General features: G+C 35.8%; 1 protein-coding gene across 3 annotated transcripts in view; it reads left to right on the top strand.

Moving 5' to 3' along the window:
- NUP58 (nucleoporin 58) overlaps positions 1-22,041 on the top strand; it is a 38,035-nt gene that overhangs the window by 8,596 nt on the left and 7,398 nt on the right. For 2 of the 3 annotated variants that reach the window (XM_072850475.1, XM_072850474.1), the window contains exons 6-15: positions 725-835; positions 3,712-3,736; positions 4,188-4,253; positions 5,036-5,210; positions 6,533-6,612; positions 7,289-7,407; positions 9,550-9,632; positions 12,560-12,761; positions 18,720-18,818; positions 21,713-21,808. In XM_072850475.1, the coding sequence (XP_072706576.1) occupies positions 725-835; positions 3,712-3,736; positions 4,188-4,253; positions 5,036-5,210; positions 6,533-6,612; positions 7,289-7,407; positions 9,550-9,632; positions 12,560-12,761; positions 18,720-18,818; positions 21,713-21,808 (1,056 nt within the window). Of the gene's footprint in view, positions 1-724; positions 836-3,711; positions 3,737-4,187; positions 4,254-5,035; positions 5,211-6,532; positions 6,613-7,288; positions 7,408-9,549; positions 9,633-12,503; positions 12,762-18,719; positions 18,819-21,712; positions 21,809-22,041 lie in introns of all 3 variants that reach the window. The other variant, XR_012040457.1, reaches the window with a different exon arrangement.

The raw sequence follows: 22,041 nt of genomic DNA, 5'->3' as shown, positions 1-22,041 counted from the left end.
TCAAAACATTGAAATTTAATGTGTGGTTGTATAAGCTCATAATGTAAGATTTAGTTTATATAAAGCTTAACACTGTGAAAGTAATTTTTAACAGTGTTACAGTTAAGAACAGTGTTGCTATCCATGGACAATAAAAATGAAATCTGAAATCATTGGCTTCTTTCTCATTCTTAAGTTCACTTGTACTTAACATGCTTTTTTAAATGAAAACATAAGGAAATCTTTGTCATTGCCGTAATTGACTCGAAGTTGATCATAAAAGGGAGAGGTCAATGACATCCAAGTATCTCCTTTAACTGTGGAGAAATTGAAAGCTCCTTATTTTGGTGGCTTTTGGTCTGCATAAAAATCTTTAACTGTTAGTATTTTAATTTCACGGCTTCCTGTCTTTTTTTCAGCTCTAGAGGAAAATTTGTTGTGCTGTATTGTAGTCTTGGTAACACTGCTCTTAAACTCTAAATGAAACAGAAAGATACTTAAGATACTGATGATAGGTTAGCTATCTAATTAGCTAGCTAGTAATGTGAAGAAATTACCTGAAACAGTTGCATACAGTTATATGAAACTTCATGCAATCTGTTTTCTTCTCTGTTTATTTTGCATTTTTAAAAATCCAGATGTAGTAAACGGACACTGAAACTGTAAGCAAGATTATATGTGCTTTTAGTTTAAGTTTTAATAATCAACATTTTCAGTGCAGAAATTCTGTTTGGGTTTCTTGTAGGGCTTGGGCAGAATGCTTTGAGTTTGACTCTGGGGACAACTGCAGCTCCTTCAACTACTGCCAATGAAGGTCTTGGTGGCATTGATTTTAGTAGTTCTTCAGACAAAAAGAGTAAGTTTGTTTTAAAATATTCATAACTTTTTTTATTGAGAAAATTATCAGAGCACTACAGCAAAGACACTAGTTCGTTGTGTTAGGAGTGTGGAATTAAAGCTGACAACTTTAACTTCCCCCTTCCCCCCTCCCCCCCCCCATTCCCCACTTACAAGGCATTTCAGTTAATTTCATTCTGGGATATTGTGCTTGTATAGAAGAACAAGACTTTGGTTGCAAATGTAATGTAAATTTATTTATTTCAAATAAGTATGAGCCAATACTGTACTTGAGAACCAGGTTCTAAACCCTTTAGCCTTTCGGGAGTAAAGACTCATAGGGCCGTTTGCTGAAAAGCCATGGCAGATGTCTGAACAGCTATATGTCAAATAGGCACTAGAGGGGGGAGCAGAGCTATGTTTAAGTAGTGCATTGCCAATATGAAAAGTACTTGTTTGAAATCAGCTTTCTCCAATTGTAACAAATCTTAAACTTGGTTTCTTTTTTCGAAAGCCTGCACAATAAAAATGTCCTATTTTTAGCTGTTATTCTTCAAAGCAGTATTTCTGGTGGTGTGTAGTTCTATCTGATATATTCTATCAGGTTGTTAAAACCAGTTATAAAAACTTTACCTCTGTGGTAGCTTTGAAGTACTTAAGTAAGGGAATATTGAGCATTGACATATGGACACTTACAAATTTGTCTTGCTTTTATACTTCCAGAGTAAGCTTAACTAAAGCTGATTCTAAAATGTGCATTTTCTCTGGGGAATCAATACTGTTAATTTAATCTCTTGATTCCATTCAGGAATCAAATTTTGTATTAGGTATATCAATAGCTAAAAGAGAAGAAACTATAGAAACTCTGAAACCATCTTTACAGAGTAACATAAGTTGTGGAGACATAGTTCTTCATACTTGTAGAAGAGATGGCATATTGACTGCCCAAACTGGAGTGCTCTGCATTATGTTGATTGTTTTTGGAGTTTATTACTGAAACTGGGAGTGATGAAAAAGCTCCAATTCTTAGGTTCTTACAGGATTTCCATTACTATAATATTAGGATATCACAACACTTTTGTAGTATACAAGTATCTTAAAATGAGAACCACAGACTCAAAATCTGCTTCAGTCTGACATCTCTCAGCATTGTTTTGCCCAGCTGTTAGAGTGGCAACTTGAATGAGTTGCCTGAATTCCCCATATGTTGCTTAGTGGAACTGGGTGAGTTGGACTATCAGTGTCAAGATGATAAGCAGAGATCCCTTAGCTAAGCAGTGGGAAATGTTGAAGGAGACTGTTTTCTGAGTTTTCTTTTTTTTTTCATTTAGGTTTTAATTTAGGAGTGTTTCCCATAATGGATAGTGCTGGCTTAAGCAGCCCTGACAAATATCCCTAGCTGTGTGCTGCTTCTCAGTTCTGTCAGTGCAATTGTACTGCTATATGAGGAACTGTGTTAAGGTTTGAGGCTGGTGGTTTTATGGTCTTGAGAGTTTTATTTCTTTTCCTTCCTGAAGAAAAGGAAGAAGGAGATGTGGCTACCAAAGAAAAGCACCCTAGGAATCCCAGGACGCATAGGGACTAGCACCTGTGTTCTCTCTTCTGGAACTGGTTATAAAAGCTTTTGCTTCTGGAGACTGTAGACTGACTGTCTAGTATTTCTTTAAAATATGACTGCAGGAAAAGGTGTTCTTATACATATTTTCCTCATGTATCACTAAAAAGAATGTAAAAAATGGAGCATTCACTTGCCCAGAAAGTAGCAAAATATGATTTCAAATATGTATCTTTTACTTTGTAACTGTTGTTCTGACCTGCAGCAAAAAAAAGTGGCTGGAGACAGAAAGCAAAGTGTACTTAGTTTTCTGCCTAATTTTTAGGTTATCAGCTGAGAAAGGAGTCCTAAATTCTGGGGTTTATCAAACACACACACACTCACCCATTTTGTGTAGATTTTTTTTTCCCTTAACAAAAGGCACAGGGAATGGTTGTGAGACTCCAGTTTCTACTGTACTGGGTGACAGAGTCTGCAGACAATTTAAGTAAATGTTGCTTCTAAAAGTAGTAGCTTCTCCTGGCAGGAGCACTGGCTGGTGCAGCTTAAAATGTTGGTGGCACTAGCTGCATAGCTACTTTCTGCCTTGGTGGCACTGAGAGGGAAGTGAGATGTGAATTGCATCCAGCTGAAGATGAAGCCCACTTCTTGGGCTTTCCAAGTGACTGTTCTTCCTAGCAGACTGCTATGGTATGGGATGTGATTACTGCCCCTGGCCATAACTGGAAATAGTCATGGCCTGTATTATGCACAATACTGTTTTCAGCTCTGTTCTATTACTCAGAGGCATTTGGCATCTTGATCCACAGATGTGTAGTTTGGAGTGTGTAGGTGGTAGGTAAGCAGTAACATCTTTAGTTCTGTAAAACCTCATTCCTTACTGGACTTAATGCAATAGCAGAATTCTTAAGGAAGTCCAATGGGCAAACCTTCATTACCTTCATATTTGAGAGGAGACTGCTATTGCTGAATTTAAACACTTGAATGTTTTGTGGGTGCAGGTCTAAGTGAGTTGTGGTCGCATAAGCAGGAACAGATTTCTTATGCAACTGCAGTTTATGCATTTGTAGTGACTTGTACAGTGACACAAGATGTTTTGAATTACTGTATGTGCCAACAAATTAGCACCTCAACTGTTGAACCATTGTTCTTGAAATGATATTTATGTGTGAAGGGGGAGTAAATGAAAACCTTCTTTCTTTTATGGCGAGCCTTGTCTGTTCCTCTTATGAAGAGAAATCAAGCAGATTGTAGTCATCAGTTCTTCCCTAAAATCTCATTAAGGTTGTTTTGTTTGTTTTTCAAAGCTTTATTTCTGACCTACAGTTTTTATTTTCTAGGTGACAAAACAGGAACAAGACCAGAGTAAGTGTCAGATTTTCTTTGCATTCCTTGTCTTATTAGAAAACAGCTAAACTAAGTATGGTGGCTTTTCTACTACTTTGATCTTGAAAAAGGCATAAATGTAAATAACCAACTTTTGCAGTATGGCCAATTTAGTAATGGTGGTTCATCATTTTAAACATTGCAATTTTCCCATCAAATGCAATGCCTACAGCTTATCTAGCATCTGCTATAGACTGATCACGTGGTCTGAAAAATGGTTTCTGCAAATGTGTGCAATGCTTACATCACAGGCTTGGACCCTGGCATAGTGTCTGTGTGCATTCATCCAAATCATTCCTAGCTGCGGCATACATGCAATGGGTGCAAAACTGTGTAATGAGTCATTGAACGTTTTCATGATGCTTAGTAGTCATGCAAAAATGTTTGGCAGTATTAAAAACACCGTCTAAACATGCGTTGTCTCTTGTAGAGATAGCAAAGCACTAAAGGATGAAAATCTACCTCCAGTAATCTGTCAAGATGTAGAAAATCTACAGTAAGTAGTGTTTTTTATTTATGAAGTTGATTAGCTAAAGAATTGCATGCTGTCAATGCTCTTTGACAAAAATACCCTACTGCAGGCTGCATGCAGGATAACTTACTAGCCCAAGGCCTTTCGGCAGGATAACCTTGGGAACACAGTAGACGGATAGTTCTAGTAGCTGAAGTCTTAGGCTGTTTTTTTTTTCAGCCTTGCTTTTCCATGCATTTATGCAAATGGACATGCCTAACAAATATGCTCTTAGAATCTGATCCATCTCTCCCTGGGAGTGTCAAGTCTGTTGTACATGCATAGTAAGTATTGAACGTTCCTTAAGTGCATATTGCATGTGCATTGTGGATCTCGTATGCAGTAGAACTGCAAAAGAGCCTTCCCTCAGGCAGGAAGAGGGCAGGTTGTAGACTAGTCAAAGAGGCTGTATGTCACTGTATTTGTGAGTTCAAAGTAGTAATCACTTTTACATAGATGCAATATATTATTACATATATAAAATAATTGATTTATATCTTAGTTTGTCAAGTGTTCACCATAACATGTTTAAACACTTGCTATTGAAGTTTAGGGGGTTTCTTGGTGGTTTCTGTACAGTATTAGCATGCTAGGAGTTAAGATAATACTATGCTATACGGTAATTCTACTGTTCAGTACTTTGATTTTGGAAAAATTAATTTAATAAGCTATTTAAATAATGTGACTAATAGGCAAAGACTTGCATACTTCAGGTTCAATATATTATGTTTCTTTCCTTCCCGCCCCCTTCTTTTTCCTTTCCCCAGGAAATTTGTGAAAGAACAAAAACAAGTTCAGGAAGAAATTAGTAGAATGTCCTCTAAAGCAATGCTTAAAGTACAAGAAGACATTAAAGCTTTGAAACAACTGCTGTCTGTAGTTGCCAGTGGATTACAGAGAAACACTCTTAATATTGACAAGCTGAAAGTGGAAACTGCACAGGTATAATTGAATATAAAGTCTCTTATGTAGAGTTTGTATGTTGATGATTTCATATAGGATAATTAGCCTTCTTTATCAGTCAAGTTAACACATATGTCCAAACTAAAACAGCTGTAAACGAAGTGAAAAATTGAACCCTTTCTGATCTATTTGAAGTTACTGGGGCAGACTGAAATCTGTGATGTCAGTATTTTCAGATAAGTACAACAGCAATAAAATTACTTTTATTCAGGAAAGTGCTCCTACATAGCAAAGGCAACAGAAGGGATGTGTGCCCATTTTAGTTCAGTTTCAGTTATATATTCAGCTGCTATATTCAGTTCAGTATTTGTAATAACATGCTGGACTCTGGAGCAGCAGAAATGTAAGTATGTTTTCTTCTATTGGCTTTTAAGAAAACAAACAAAAACCACCTCATAACATTTCAGGGACCAAAATATTGTAACTAGCACTAGTATTAATTTAGTGAACCTGAGTCACAACTCTGTCCACAGTGTGCATCTTAACTGCGCAACCAGTTTGAGCTCAAGTTTTGATGCAAGTGCTTTTCAAGTTAAGTTCTGTAGCACTTATTTCATCTGGCATGTCAAGGCTGCTTGCTATATAAATATGTGTATTTCATTCTAAAGTAAAATTGATGTTTTTTCTTTATCTTGTGATACCAAAAGGAAATACTCTATAGTTGTACCTTGCTAACAGTTTTCTGTGAAAACAAAAACTTGTTACTGATATTCTCATATTTCTGTAAATGATGCTGTTGAGAATAATCGCAGAACCAGGCACTGAGAAATTCTTAGTGGTAGAGTTATTAGACAGTATTAAACAGAAGTGTATGGTGTAATTATCATGCACAAAAAGATTATTTCCATAGAAAGAGAGGCATTTTTTAACTAGTTAATCATTTTTGTTAAAAGGTGAAATAATCCTTTTTGTTCTATATCTTCTCTGTTAGGTGTGTTACTTCCCTGCACTTGACTGTTGCTTCTTTTCCCCTAGTCCTCAACAATTGTAGCAGGATTTCCCAAGTACAATAGAAATTAGATTGTATCTCTGACAGTTTAGTTCTCAACTTCTGAGCACTCAATGTGCTTTCAGTATGTGCTGTTGTTTGTTCCTTCCCCAGACTTCTATTGGTATTTGCAGTTCTCCAACTTTCTGGCAGTCTATTCTTTGAAGAATTTCTGGTCAGATTCTGTCACGGCGTTAACTTAAATATATGAAGAAAATATTTTACGTGAATGAGCAGTAGAGTAATAGCTATTTTTCTTTTTGAACACTTCATACAGAACCTTATCTTTTATTAATTTTCCCTATTTATTTAGGAGCTAAAGAATGCAGAAATAGCATTACGAACGCAGAAAACTCCTCCTGGTCTCCAGCATGAAAATACAGCCCCAGCAGAGTGAGTTACTGTTATTCATAAAAAATAGTCAATAATATAACTTGAAGAAGAGAAGGCTCTGGGGAGGCCTTATTGCAGCCTTTCAGTGCTTAAAAGGGGCTTATAAGAAAGATGGGGACAGGCTTTTTAGCAGGGCCTGTAGCGACAGGACAAGGGATAATGGTTTTAAACTAAAAGTGCGTAGATTCAGACTAGATATAAGGAAGACATTTTTACGATGAGGGTAGTGAAACACTGGAACAGGTTGCCCAGAGAGGTAGATGGCTCCATCCCTGGAAACATTAAAAATCAGGTTGGATGGGGCTCTGAGCAACCTGACCTAGTTGAAGATGTCCCTGCTTATTGCAGGGGGGGTGGACTAGGTGACCTTTAAAGGTCACCGTTTTATGATTCTATGAACTTCATGATATGAATTTTTTTCTGCTTCTTGTAACATTTGTACTGAGTGCTTCATAGAATCAGTGTTTTATTTCTACACTTGATTTATCTTTATCTTGTAGACGTAAGAAATACAGCTTTTACTCTCTTTCCACTAGTATAGGGACATCAAGAATGTCATAGAACATAACTGTTGCAATTAATTAAATGAAAGTTGGCGGCTAATATAGATCAGATTGATTAAACTTCACTAGTTGGCCACTATTTTTCATATGATTTCATTGTCTTACTCATCTAGCTACTTCAGAATCTTGGTCGAGCAGTTTGAAGTACAGCTGCAGCAATACAGGCAACAAATAGAAGAACTGGAAAATCATCTTGCTACTCAAGCAAATAATTCACATATAACTCCACAAGGTAAATGTTTCAATTTTAATGTTTCATACATAAAAATTAAGAAATCTTGTACCTATAAGAAAAAACTTAGGAATTAATCTCCTCTTTTAGGCTTTGTTGGCTTTTCTTATTTAATATACAGAAATAAGTGTTCAGATAGATTCTGCAGTTGTTGAATGTAAAGATTTGGAATTGAAGGTTAAATTCATAAAGGTTCTTGAGCTTTTTAAGATGGATCCAGTTCCTGAGGTGCAATTTGTAAGCCTGGTTTGTTTTGACATCCACTACATGCATCTCCCTCCCTTCAGCATCTAGCTGTTATAAGGCTGATGTCTGGCACCTTCTGTCTTGCACTGGGCTGTCTGACCAGGCAAACGTGTGTCTCTGCTCTGCCAGCTCCAGATCAAAATGGGAACTTTTCCTTAGTTTGGAGCCTGTTGGTATTGCCTTCAGCTCTGACCGACTGAGAAAATTTAGTCTTATTTGCTGTCATCTCATTCAATCTTGGGAGAATCTCTGGTCAGAGAATACTGATCTCTGGACAGTAGTCTTCTGGTTGGTTACCCTTCCTGTGATCATAGGCATTTTTATCTTTTGGGCCATTTTAGGTACGAGTCCTGCAATAAGCAGTGATTTCAAGTGCATGTGTTTTTGTGCCAAATGATACTTGAACATCTTGCCATCACAGGATGGTACCTAGACTCTCTGGACCTTATATGTCAAAACCAAGAGAACCGTCTAGACCTAGCTTCCAGAATGGAAGATTTGCTGAATCCTGAGGGTCCTCTATCTTTCCATCTGATCTTTTTGTCTGTCCAGAGTATGAGAGGGATGCCTTCACAGATTTTCTTCAGGTTTTTCAGCAGTTTCTGCTATAATCTAAAGGTTCCTTGCGTGTGTAGGCAAGGTTCAATCTGTTGTGCCAGCATGCTCAGACTGTCAGCAAATGATCTAGTGATCTGGTCAACACTGTATTGCGTATGTAGCCATACAGGAAAAACTCCCTTTACCACACAGGAAACCATGACCCAGAATGTCTTGAAAACTTTGAAATGTCTAGTATTCAGTATCAATAAATTGCCTCCAGACTCTTTGGAAACTTGTGGCCAGTCTTCCTAGATACCACTGCCTCCACAACCCTGCAGGCTGGCATGAGATTTATTCCCCAGCTTTTATTTTTCAGAAGGAAATGCAAATTATAATGGAGAAATTCCCCTATGGAGAGGCAGACCTCTTCAGTTCAAGAATCCTTGCTAGACCTACGCACCTTCAAGAACTTGATAGCTACTATTTGCATTTCAGTAGGTTATACACATCCTTCAGAGGAAATGCTATAGCTGATCTTTTCACAGTGAAAGGCCACTTCAGCACTCTTCTGTCCTCTGTTTTAGTACATTGTTTCAGTGCTGCTTTCAGAAAAGCATTTTTTTGTCAGCAGATGCCTCGTTTTGCCAAAACCTTTGAGATTTCCCCTCTAATCCTAAAGTTTTGCATTAGTTGAGTCAGTGCACTGAAAACACTTTCATATCTGTGTGGGAAGTAGGATATCCTAAATGTAAGACTTTATGTAGACAAGAAGCTCCCCATTGTGTTTCTCTGTTTATGATATGCTTGTGGGTAGAGCTAGAATAAGAGTTCCTGTGATGCTTGTTAATCATGTCTTTAAAATGTAAGTAAAGCTTCCATTCTACTACTCTCTCTCTGGCAAAATCAACTGAACACTTAACTGTGCTTTAAGTCAGAAAGAGTGGAAAATATATACAAACATAAGAAAATCTGAGTTAACTGTATTTATGTAAAAAGCAATGAGGTAAAATGTTCCTGTGTAATTATATAAAGTTAGGTTAAATAATATTTTTAGCTTTGCTAAATGATAGAATCATAGGAAACAAATTACCATGTATATAAAAATAAAGCTGAGAAAAGAGTATTTTTCAAAATAAAGTTTGAAGCCCTTTCAAAAAGTAGTCCTTGGGTGACTTGTGTCACCCAATTGCTCTCAAATTCTGTATTTCTTATAGATATTATCTTGTTCTCATGCAATTGTTTTTGTGCTTTGTGCTGTATGGGTTTTGGGTGGGCTTCTTGCTGCAGTATAAACACTAAATCTTTTCTCTCGGTAGTAAGATTGTCACTTACTGATATTTTATATGCCTCTTACAGACTTGTCTATGGCTATGCAGAAAATCTATCAAACATTTGTAGCTTTAGCTGCACAACTTCAATCAATACATGAAAATGTAAAGGTATGTGGTTTTGATGTGTTCCTGTGTATTTAATGAAAGAACTACAAAGAGTCACTTTTTTGAAAATATACCTTCAGGTATTCTTTTTTTTTTCTTCTGTTAAATTAACTGATTTTTAATATTTTCCAAACTGTTCTGGAGAAGTGCTTTGATTTAAAAAGTAGCTTTTGTTCATCTGAAGTCTAATTTGAATTATTTACTTATAGTGATGATAGCAACTGACCACAGTCATGTAGGTTAAAATGTTTTTCATTTAACTCCTTTTCCTTTTTAGTTGTTGATCAATTTTTGAAATATCTGTCTTTGAGCTCATGCTTGTATGTTTGCCTTCTGCCCAATGACCTCTTGATCTCAAGCAAAGATGATCTAAATCTGCTCTTACTCAAATAGGTAACAGGAAAAAAGTAGGTATTCATATGTAAGATTTTTCAACATATCAAAGAATTTTGGTGAAAATTGTGTTCTGGCTTGCCTAACTTTTTTTTCAACCTGGTTTTCATGGAAAGTCATATGTATAGGAAAAAAAGACTACTGTGGAAAAAATGCTAATGTATCAAAGGTCCTAGTTAGGCTTGTTTCTTCCATCATGGGCTCCAGCTTGAATTTCCCATGTACAGTTCTGGACATATTGACAAAATGTGAATGTTCTACAATCCATAATTTTTCTTGAGATCATCAGAACCCTTCTTGGTTAGAAAAAAAACCAACTTGGAGAAGAGTCGGAGTGTTTAGGATTGTTTCTGCTAAGTGACTTCCTTAGTGGGAATAGCTCTGGTAAATCTTCTGCTTGTTTCCTTCTCAAAGCTTCTGCACAGTTCTCTAAACATCTGAAACTTTTTACTTTTCCTAAATAAAGTTCAAGAATACTGAGGATCTTGTATGAACTAGCTTGCATTACATTGCTTCTGTCAGCATGGATATTCACTGGTTTTACAGCTACCTGCCATCAGATATTTGTTCTGCTCTTAGTTAACTCTGTTTTGGTACCAGATGCAGAATATATCAGGTCCTCCGTAGTTTTGGCCGAATTACACAAAAAGGATCCCACGTGTGTTCTGGGCTCTTTACTTATGAGATCTGAGTAGTAGCCTGAACTCATACTGTGGTCCTTGTGATGATACGTTTCGGTTGTTCTTCAATATGAAGAGCTGGATTAATATGCAAGTATAAGCAATAGTATCTTCAGTACCTTGTCAGCGTGAGTGAATAGGAAAGACTTGACTTCAGCTTAAGAAGTATTCTCTTGCCTGAAACTAAGGGGTTGGTTTGAGGATTTTTCTTTCTTTTGGGGAATTTGTTTGAGATTTAATCTAGTGGGTGGACATGAGGGCTGATATTTTGGAAGACAGTTATAACTAAAGCTTCAAAAATCAGAAAAATGAATGTACTGCTTAACTGGATCTGTCATTCTGACCATCTGCTTTAGCTTATTAGCTAGGAGATGCTAGGAGAGGAGAGTAGTTTTGAAACTGCTGTCTCTGCCTTATTTGGTGGTTGTGATATGGTTCATGAAGGCAGAGCTGTGGCCACAATTCATTCCGTTGTCTGAAGTAGGCTTTCTGGTTTGCACATAAACTTTGATTCAAAGGTCTGAAGTTGTAGAAAAATATGGCCTGAAGCATCTTTGCACAGGGCTAGTTGTTAAATATATTTATATCGTATATGAACATATACATTCTGTATGCAAGGTCAGTGAAGAGTAAAATGTGCTTGGGCACAATTCAGGTAGAGAATGTCATTAAATCATTCTGCATAGATTAGTCTTAAGAACTGCTCTACAATGTCTAATGGTATTTATCAGCTCCTATGGCAGTCAGTGTGGCATTGTATTAAATCTCATCAGAGTTCTACAAATGTCTTTTCTCTCCAAAGACCGCACTCCTGATGTGATAATGAGGTCATTCTTTCTGTGTGTTTCCTGCTGTTGCTGATAGACTTAGGATTACAGCTGTTCAAATCCTGAGTCAGAATTTTTGGACTGTAAGCTACTCTTCTTGGAAACAAGCATATCCTTAGCCAGGAACACAGGACATAGTATGCCTTCCATAAAATTCAGTTGAACCTACTGTTCTTTGTGGTTTTAATAAATCTATTACATTTAAAGATTCTCTGTTAGAAGATGGAAATCATTCTATCAGTTCTTTAATTGAAGCCGTTTGTTCTTTTTATATTACCGAAGGTATCTGTAGTTCCCTCATCTGTGACAGATAGAAATGGCTCATGATGAACAGGCCAAGCCAGGTGTTGCCACAGAAGGTGGGGTTTTGAGAGGGGAAGGAGCATAGGCAAGGGGAGAGGGGACACAACACAACAGATTTGAGCTACTTGTTAGTCTAAAGCAGAATGATCTATTGCATTTGCACTGCATTATGTCATTGAAATGCATCAGAAACAAGAGTGAATTCTAAAATTCTGGTAGCTGCTTTAGCTTTGTGCTAAGAAAGAAATGCAAGAGTGAAAGGAAGGAAAGAAATACAGGTGAAGGTGATGGGGAGCAAAAGCAGACTCCATGCAGAAAGGGTAGCACTGAAGAAGAGCGTGTTATTTTGTTATAAGCTAGTAATGTTGGCTGTATTTTGCCTCTTAGGTCAGCTAGTACAGTGATACAAATCGAATTGTGCTGATTTATACCAACTTTGAAGGATTTTTATACTATTCAGCATGTTAGTCTGTTACACTTGACTGCTTTGCAGGATTTAAGTAAGGAACTTGTTCTGGCTGTAGCTGATGCAAAACAGTTCTCTCCTGCTCATAGCCTGACTAGATGCTTTCGGGTTGTGGGGGTGTGAGGTTTTTGTTTGTGTATTTTTGTTGCTGGGGTGTTTTTTTTTTTTGAAATGTTATTTGTAACTCAGTGTCTCTTTCCTTAAGTTAAGGTTTTATGTCAAATACACTGAACTAAAATGGCTTCCCCCCACCCCCTTCAGATGCTCAAAGACCAATACCTTGGCTACAGGAAAACCTTTCTGGGAGATGCCATGGATGTGTTTGAGGCAAGACGAACAGAAGCTAAGAAGTGGCAGAGCGCGCCACGTGTTACCACTGGACCGACCCCTTTCAGCAACGTACCAAATGCAGCAGCCGTTGCGATGGCTGCAACACTTACTCAGCAGCAACAGCCTGCTACAGGTCTGAGTGCATTCAAGTTATAGATTATTAGTGTTACAACAATAGTAAATTTGTGTAAAATTTTCTTTGAAGTCTTCCTCTGTGTTAGACTAAAAATCTAAACATTGTGATGAGCAAAGTTACTGACACATAGCCAATAGAAAAATGCAGGGTAGACTTAGCAATAATTATACAGCAGATACTTAATCTTGTGAATTTACTTGTATTGGTGATATTTACTGTATTGTTCTAACTTACCCCTTGGAATGTGAGTCTTCACTCTTAAGTAACATCTCTGAATACACATAGTATAGCCTCTTTCCGGAATTGTATGGTTATAGTAAATTATTTCAAATCGGTGAGGAGAGAATATCTAAATGCATATTACCTTTTTCTTATGTAAAATTAATAATGCATTTTTATATAGCACTTTGGAACTGTAAAATGAAAAATGCTGTAGAACAGTAAGGATAGTGGAGCAAACATCTGTAGAATAGGAAGACGGAAGCCTGGCTTATTATTTTTATAGCCAACTCCTTTGTCAGGGTGATGTTGGAGCAGTTTTTGCTGGCCATTCTGCTGTTGCAAATAAATATTAGAGAAAGTAGAGTGGATCACTGGTTCTGTGTGTGCATGTGTGTAAGAGGAAGACCAAAACAGAGGAAATGCATGACCCACTGCTAATGAAGAATGGATACTTATGGCAAAGGAAATAACTTAAGGCACCTTAGTTGACATTGTTATACTAACCAACGCTTCTCAGAGAGGGATTCCTGAATGTAGAGAATTGAATTAATATTTAATCATTTAACAGAAATAAGATAAATTCCATTTAATTTTACTTGTCAGCAAATTATGAAAAACATAGGTAACTTCATTCTACCATTTATTTTCTAAAATTTTGTTTATTATAGGTGTACTGAAAGTCATATTAGCACCTTTTCCTTCTCTTGTCTGATAACAGCAGTCATATTTTGAATGATTTTAAATAGAGACCTATGTCAAACCCTAAGTTTGAGAAATTATTAGACTGTCCTTGCCTTCTCCATAAAAGGAAAATACAATGTGCTTCCAGCCCTGGCCCTTATAAACAGCAAGGAGATAGGTTTAAAAGACAAATATGCCAAAATATTTTGAACACAACAAAAAATGAAGTCTCTATGAAATATTTCTCTTCTAAAGTTCCATCATAGACCACAATCTTCCTGTTGCTGCTACGTTAATCCATGGAAATTTTGTTGAAGTGACATCTGCAAAAGAGTCTGGTTTTAAACAGAAAACAGGAGATAATGTAATGTCACACTTCAGGGTTTTTAATACAGATAGAAGTGTGGCTTGTGCAGCCTAATGTTGCCAAAGTAGTTCCCTCTCCCTTCATCTTTCTCCTTATCTCATGTTTTTTTTAAATATTCCCCATGATCATTACAGGATTAGTTGTATGAAAGTCATATACTTGAGATGTCACATTTGAAGTTATACTTGCATTTTCATGAATTGGGGTGAGGGATTTGAACTTCCTCTTTCGAGTCCAGATTCAGGAGAACTGCTAATAGCTTCAGTAAATTGATGCCACTTATGGCATGACTGTGAATATTCTCTTAGGAGTAGGAGTGAAGAGAGGGGAAAAAAAGGCAGAACTGGCCTGTACCAACACACCTGAGGTAAGGTGACTTTATACTTTGAGGTATTTTGTAACATTTTGTAGTGAAAGGAGCAAATGGGAGCCTGTATAGGTTGGGGGTTTTGTTGGTTGTTTTGGCGGAGTATTTCAAAAGCCAAAAATGTGCCAACTACAAGAGTGGTGCAGATAGAACAAAGCCACTAACTTAACATCAAACATGCCAACAAAAGTAAACAGTAATTTGTCTACTACTTATTCAGTTGGAATACTGTTACCCTCCATGCAACTCACTTGAGGACCTGGAGAAATAGAGGTAGATTGTTTTGAGTGGTACTTCAAGACTACTTAAAACTCTTAGAAAGTAGGGTTGGATGGAACTTGCAGTCATTTTTTCTGTTTCTGTAGCTCAAAAGCAGGATTAGTCAGGCCTGAACTATTTCAGAGATATCTTAAAGTCTTAAAAGCTTGCTAGAAAGGAAAATTTCACAGCTTTCCTAAATTACTGATTTCAGTGCTTGACTCTTTTCCCAGCAACTTACCTGAAACTTCTTAACTTCAGATTAAGGCTGTCATTTTTTGTCTTACTGTTAGTGGAAGAGGAGAAGAATCTATTCTTTCTAGATAGTATTCTTTCAGTTTTGCAGGAATTCTTAAATATTTAAAGACTGCCTCCTCTTCATTTCCTTTTCCTTGTTTGAGTTTTCAGGTGGCCATTTGCTGCAGTAAAACTGCAAACGTTTGCATGTTTTAACTTTGTGTTATGATATTATGAATTTGATAAACTATCTGCTAGAAGTTAAGATCACGCATATTTCTTTGCAAGATTTAAATCCTGAACAGTGGGATAGGTGAGGGATGGTAGAAGGTTATGAGAGAAAATACTATGAAATGAGGTGTATATAAAGGGGTGGGGGAAGGGGTGTCTGTAATACCTGACCTGCTGTTGCTGTTCTTGAAGATAAGAATATAACAAGAAAATTAATCTGGGCTTTAAAGTTTTTTGACTAAAATCTAATATATGGTACTCTAGTATTGAGGGATCAGGATGGTTAGTCTCTTTTTCAAAAAATGTTTTATGTTTACATGGTTAAGTCTATTTCATAAGATTAATTTAGAGTTAGTTACTGTTCTTTCTCTGAAAAAGATTAATAATATTTTATTTTAAATTTGTGTTCAGAAGTCAAAAGTTTAGTAGTTACATCTAAGCTGTGGGATCAGGGAATGTTTCCCCAGTTCCTGGGTGTAGATATGCACCCTATTTATGTTCTCTGTATGCCAAGATGTGTCTGGCTTCTATTGAAATAAATGAAGCCAGTAGATCCTGGCTATATGAAAGAAAGGGAGCAAAGATGCGCTCCACTGGTCTCCTGGGATGGATAATCAGGACACCAGGACTGTGGCGTACACACTGAAGCACAATTTTTGTGCAGTTTTTTGAAGCTAGAGTTACTAAAATTATGCTTAAGTCTTGTCTGCACACAACCTTTCTCCCTAGTTTAGCACTTTTGCTCTGAGCACAGCTTTATTGGTAGCAGTGAGGCTGGTCATGCTTTTATGCAGTAGCAGCTAGAGTTTTAACCACTGCCTCACCTGCACCTTCCCTGAGCAATCTTGAACAGCATGGAAGTTAAAATGATAGTGGCTAGTCTACCTATTATTATTGATGGGACTAAGGTAAAAGATTTTAAAGGAAATTAAAGCCTAGTGAACTAAGAGTTGTAAATGCATGAGGCTGAAACTGATGTTTTTCTGGTAAGACTAAGTTGTCTTAAAGAAATGTTTTTGTTCAAGCTCACCTTTCCTCCTCTAAAAATAAAGTACCCCTGCAACAACTTAGTTACTCTCTCCTTAACTGGTGAAGTGCAAAGTTAGTCAAAGCGTTATCAAGCTATTAGCACACTTTGTTATGTTTTGACTTGACTCAGTATGAGATTGAAGTGCTAATGGGAAAGGATACTGAAACTTCTATAGCACTTAAAATTTTTATTCTGTAATTTGATATTAACCTTGGTTAAAATTAGTCAGTGTATTACTTTGTCAGAATCAGATCTAAGTTGTGACACTAAATTTGTTTACTGTTAGGACCAGCTGTGATTTTAAAAATTGCAGAATGTCACTTTAGGAAATCTGGCTGACCTGTCTGAACTCTTTGTAGTGGGTCCTATTCATTAAACTGAAATGCTCTACAGGGCAAATACATCAAGTTTTAAAATGTTAAAATACTTGTTGTAAAGAATTTGTCTCGTACATATAATAGCCAGAAGTGCCAATTTTTTGCTAGTACTTTTGGCATCGAAGAATCTTTATTACTAGTTTTTTGCTATTGAAAATTATGTTTACTTACAAGAACTATAAGTAGCGATTATGCCTTCAGAACATTATGGTACAAAATCAATAAATATCATATGCTGTTGCTCAATGAAAAGCTTGTTAGTCTAAGGCATAAGATCCTGTTTTATATAAACCTGAGGTGTTTTAGAATAATGTTTTTTACTGGCTCTAAAAAGCATGTTGCATTTGGTAAAACGCTTGGCCTGGAGGACTGTAGTGTTTTGTTTTAAGGTCTTCCACTAACAGTGCCTCCTACTGAGATAGAAACCTGTGCACTTGAGAAGGAACTGGATACATGTTTTTGAGTTCTTTTAGTTTATTAGATGACTAACTGATTTGTGTGGGGGTTTTTGTTTCTTTTTATTGATAACAATTTTCTTATTTTTAAAGAGCTGCTAGGTAGATGTATCAGTATTTAAACTGGATGTAAACAAGTTTAGTTTGAAATTTATGTGACAATTGTAATTACAACATCTGATATACTTTTTTTTAGTTGAAAAAAATAGCTTGGGTTTCCCAACTATTCCCTGCTAAGCAGAGACTGAAAGCTAACAACTTTAGTTGCCCTTAAAATTTAGTTTAACACTACTTTGAGTATACAGATGTCACTTAGCTTGGATCACATAAGAATTTTGTGTTCCTAGCAAAAATGTTACTTTTCAATATACAGTGCCTTTCACTTGATTCAAAATGATTTTTCCATTTAAATCTTCAAATACTGAAATGGTTTTAAAAGCTTGAAATACTTACATTTTAAAACTCTAGATAAATATTAGTAACAGGAAACTTTGTAGTACGAAGGAAGAAATTTTGAATGAAAATCATCTCAAGTGTGATAATGGTTTAGGAAAAAGACTAAAATCATCTGAGCTTTATAGTAATATTTGAATAAATCATCACTTTCACAGATATAGTACATAAAGTATGTTCAAAGATGGAGAAGGCTGTCTTGAGGAAAGGTGTGAATGTGGATTAAGAGTTTGGCACTGTATTTTATCTTCAATGGTTAAACTTCTTAACTAGTGCACTGAAAACTGTTTGAAAAAGACAGGAATATAAGATTGTACTGTGAAAACTGTCAATATATTAATTATTTATCAGAATTAATTATTTTAAAATGTGTTAGTAATGGGCTAGCAAGTTGATTCTTTATTTCCCAAGGTTAAGAAAAAAAAGGAACTGAGGCTGTAAATTTCATCTTGGCAGACTGAAAATGTTTGACAGTCCTGCATTTTAGGACTGAATATGCAGGGAAAGTACTGTCAACTTTTTTAATTATGGGACAAACTCTGACTCTGAAATTTTGAATGTATCTAATTCATTAAGGTACACAGAACTGTGCCTTTTGTAAATGTTTATTTAAACAGGTGGTTTGACTAGTTTACCTTATTGAATGGTGTTATGTAGCAGACCTTAACAGAACTCAGTTATCACTTGTGTGGAAAAGAATTGAATTGTCATGTTACTGTGTAATTGACTTGCTTAAAAATGAACAATAAATTTAATAAAATAAAGTCATTGTCTTGTTTTTTATCTTAGTGTTCTGTTTAAATTTGGATGGAATACTTGAGTAGTTTTGAAAATTCCTATTTATTAAATTAACTTTTGGTAATATAGTTTTAGTTACATTAGTGTCAGTTCTGATGTTTTTAATTTGAAGGCTTTCCCTTATTCTATTAAAACAGGTGGCAAAATGTTGTTACCTATGAGTTCTCTCAAGGTTTTGATTAATGTTTTAAAGTTTAAGGTGAGACTGGTTAACTTTTAAAAATACTGAATGATGTTGTTATGTTATTAGCTTTGGCTAGTTTCACCTTATTACAAGCAGTGTTTTCTTAGATTTTTTTACCAGGTGGACATAGAGGCACACAGTTAAGTGAGGAATTTTGATGAGGTAAAGTTTGGCATCTTAATGGGATTTGTTGAAAGCAATGATGTTCACATTATCAAATAGTTGAATAAATAAATAAAGGACCTCTTTACTATGAAAGAGTAAGGCAAGTTTGTTCTCATTTTTTTTATACCAGGGCCACAGCCATCTCTGGGAGTTAGTTTTGGAACGCCATTCGGCTCAGGTATTGGCACTGGCTTGCAATCAAGTGGCTTAGGTTCTTCAAGCCTTGGAGGTACACTTTAACTTTTCTAATCTTTCATTGAATTATTATACCGCACATCTGAATCTCTTGCAAACCTTTCAATCCAGTAAGAGGGTGATCTTTTTCAGGGGAAGACCTTGCAATTTGGCAGTCTGCGCTTTCCAAACTCCTTCATGCCTTGCAGAAGGAGTTGCTAAGGCTAATACTAAGGCTAATAAGCCATTGTAGTGAAAACCCAGGATGAAGTAATCACATAGAAGTTCTGTTCTTAAAGCTAGGGAAGTACATCCTTTTGTAACTACAACTTGACTTAATTTTACATATATGAAAGTTAGGCACCTGAGACATTGGATCATGCTGTAGCTAATGCACAGTTTTTCACCTGTATGTACAGCTGTTAACTCTAGGGACCCACTTCTGCTAAGATAAGAATAAATGCTAAAAAAAATTACTACAGTTCTGGGATCCTGCTTGCTGAAACATATTTGCTTTAGCTGTCACTCTGTCCCTCAGTGCTGAGGTGGAAAAAAATCCCTCCTCAAGCTGAAAAAGCAACATTTGAAAGTGAGGGAAAAATACTTATCAAAATGTTAATAGTGCTGGTGGGGAATGTATTCCAAGAGGACACACGACTGTGAAAGAGTAGGTGGTAATAAAAAAATTATAAAATTCATGTCGACCTTTTCATTTAAATGTAATGAATTCTCAGTAGTAGAACTACAAGTAGAATCTAAGTGATTAGTAGAATCTAATCTGCATGTAAATTTCCTATTTATATAGGTCAGGGGTTCCTACAGTGCAAGTCAAAAGACACTAGTGTCCTCTGAAGCTTTTGTATGAGATTTGCAAAGAAAATTGGTACATCTGCTGAGCACAAACATAACATGTTGGTTTTTTGTTACATCCTCTCCTTTCTACGGCTTCAGTCTGCATCCCTACATTTTGCCTCTTCATGAGCCGAACATGTGAATCAGTGTTGTAATGTATTTGAAATAATTCAACATCACTCGGTATTGTAAAGATTATGTAACTTGAATGTTACATCAGTTTTACCTTAAATGATCATCTTGAAATTATCTTTAAATCTACCTATGTCCTTTCTCATCAGATTTTAAGCTTTTTCAGATACAATGAAGTCTGTACAGCTAAACAGGAAAAATATCCGAGAATAGTGGGCTAAAAGGAAAGTAATTCTGAATTACCAGGTCATCCCCACAATGTTTTAAATGCCTTTAAAAAAAACCCATAAATTTCTTCCTTTTCAACCAAAGAGGTTGCAGTCTAGAGATTGTTCATATATGTTCATCAATCTTGCCAATGTAAATTAAAGAACACTTTCTTTTAAATTGATGGACAACTGCTTCTAGTTTTGTCTTGGAGGCCTAACTTGTATTATTTTTTTGCTAGTTCTCTGCTTAGGAAGGCATTTGCTTGCATTTCATCTATTCTGTATTCATTTAAAAAAATTTCGTCTTTTGACAAATCAAGAAGACTATCTGATAGAAGCATGTGTAGAAGAATAAAGGAATACATGCAAAATATCCTGCAGGTGTGCTCTTGGAAACAAATGAGCAGAATGAATACTTAAGATTTTTTTAAATCTTAGGGTATTTTTTTTAACAGGACAATTTTTAATGTATACTCTTGAAACATCATTTTAATTGGGGAAATTTGCTCTCTTTCCATTATAAGTACTCTGCAAATTTTGTCAGTGATAGACATAGAGGCTTTTGCATTTAAGTATGTAAGATATGTAGCATATAGAACCTGTGCTTCATTGAATATTTGCAGATGCCTTGCCTGACCGTTGGTAATTAATTTCAAACTAGATAGGACAGAAGAGTGTATCACTTAAATAAACTATCTTACATTCAAATGATAATTGCTGTTATATACCCTTAAAATTTATATGATTTAAAAATTACAGAAGACTAGAGAATGCTGCTTCAGATAGTGTGTTCAATCCTTACCAGTTTTGAAATAAAAAATTATTTCTGTAAAGGAATGGTAAAAGCTCAATTTGCAGTAAAATACAAGTATTTTCCCTAACATGTGAAACTTAAGATGGGGGCATAATTTCCTCAAATACAAATACTGTTGTTTTTTTTTAAAATGTCTTGAGACAGCCAAAATCAGAGAATATATTTCTCTTACTGTTCCTTTTGTCTGGCCTCCATCTCAAACTGCAAATATCAACTTACTTTTCCTTTGAAGTGATCTCATTAATAACACAATTTGAAATCTTGAAGTATTTATCTTATGAAATAATAAATGTCAATTACAAAATTAACAGAATTAGTTTTATTACAGCTATATGTTTATGGCTGCCCTTTATATGATGATTTTTCCCATTAAATATTGTGAAATTCTGTTTCTATTCTGCTTGTAACCTATTTTGTGGTTTCCTAGATAAAGCTGGTCCCCAATAACTGGGGGACAGGGATGACTCTAAAATACGCCAAGTATAAACTTAAGAAAATGTTTACTCTGGTTTAAGTGTAGAGATTTTTTCTTTTAGAGATGCAGATGAAGACTGCAGCTTTCTGTAATAGAAGTCATATAACTTGTCTGAATTTTCTTAGTTTTGGCCCATTTGGTTACCATTTTCTTGCCAATTTAACAGCGATTCAATAGCAATTTTGTAAACTTTAATAGCTTACTTCACCTGTTTTTGTAGCTTTTCCTTTACTCAGTTTTGTATTTTGAAGGAAGTATTTTTCTCCAATGCTTCCCTGTTTGCGCTGTTTTCTTAAGGCAATGCTATGTTCAGAATAAAATACTCTCGAGGCAATCTTAGGAATATTTGTTTACCAAATAATGCTTAGAATCATGTTTGGTTTTAGAATACTCGCCCAAAACCTATATGTCTTTAATTGCTGTGTCTGTAATTTTTTTGTTGTATGTCTTTACTATTATTTTACTAGGATTTGGAAGTAGCTCTGCCTTTGGAAGTAGTGCCACAGGAGCATCATCATTTGGGTTTGGAACTACAAGTAAACCATCAGGAAGTCTAAGTGCAGGTTGGTTTGTTTCTCTTGAATTCAAGTTTATCTTAGCGAAAAAGTGTTATAATCAAACTGCTGCACTCAGTCAAAGAAAGCTACTGAAACAAATGTGCTTAAAGTTGCATGTGTATATAACCATTAAAGTAACTATTTACTTGCTAAATACACATTTGCAGAGAAGTTTTTAGGTTCTGTTAAAGGTCCCCTAGGTAGACAGTGTTGTGTTAGCATTAATGTTTTCCGTTTGA

Source organism: Ciconia boyciana, chromosome 1 (assembly GCF_034638445.1).
Source record: "Ciconia boyciana chromosome 1, ASM3463844v1, whole genome shotgun sequence".
Taxonomy (NCBI): domain Eukaryota; kingdom Metazoa; phylum Chordata; class Aves; order Ciconiiformes; family Ciconiidae; genus Ciconia; species Ciconia boyciana.
The sequence above is the reverse complement of the archived record's forward strand: the minus strand, read 5'-3'. Positions and strand labels throughout refer to the sequence as shown.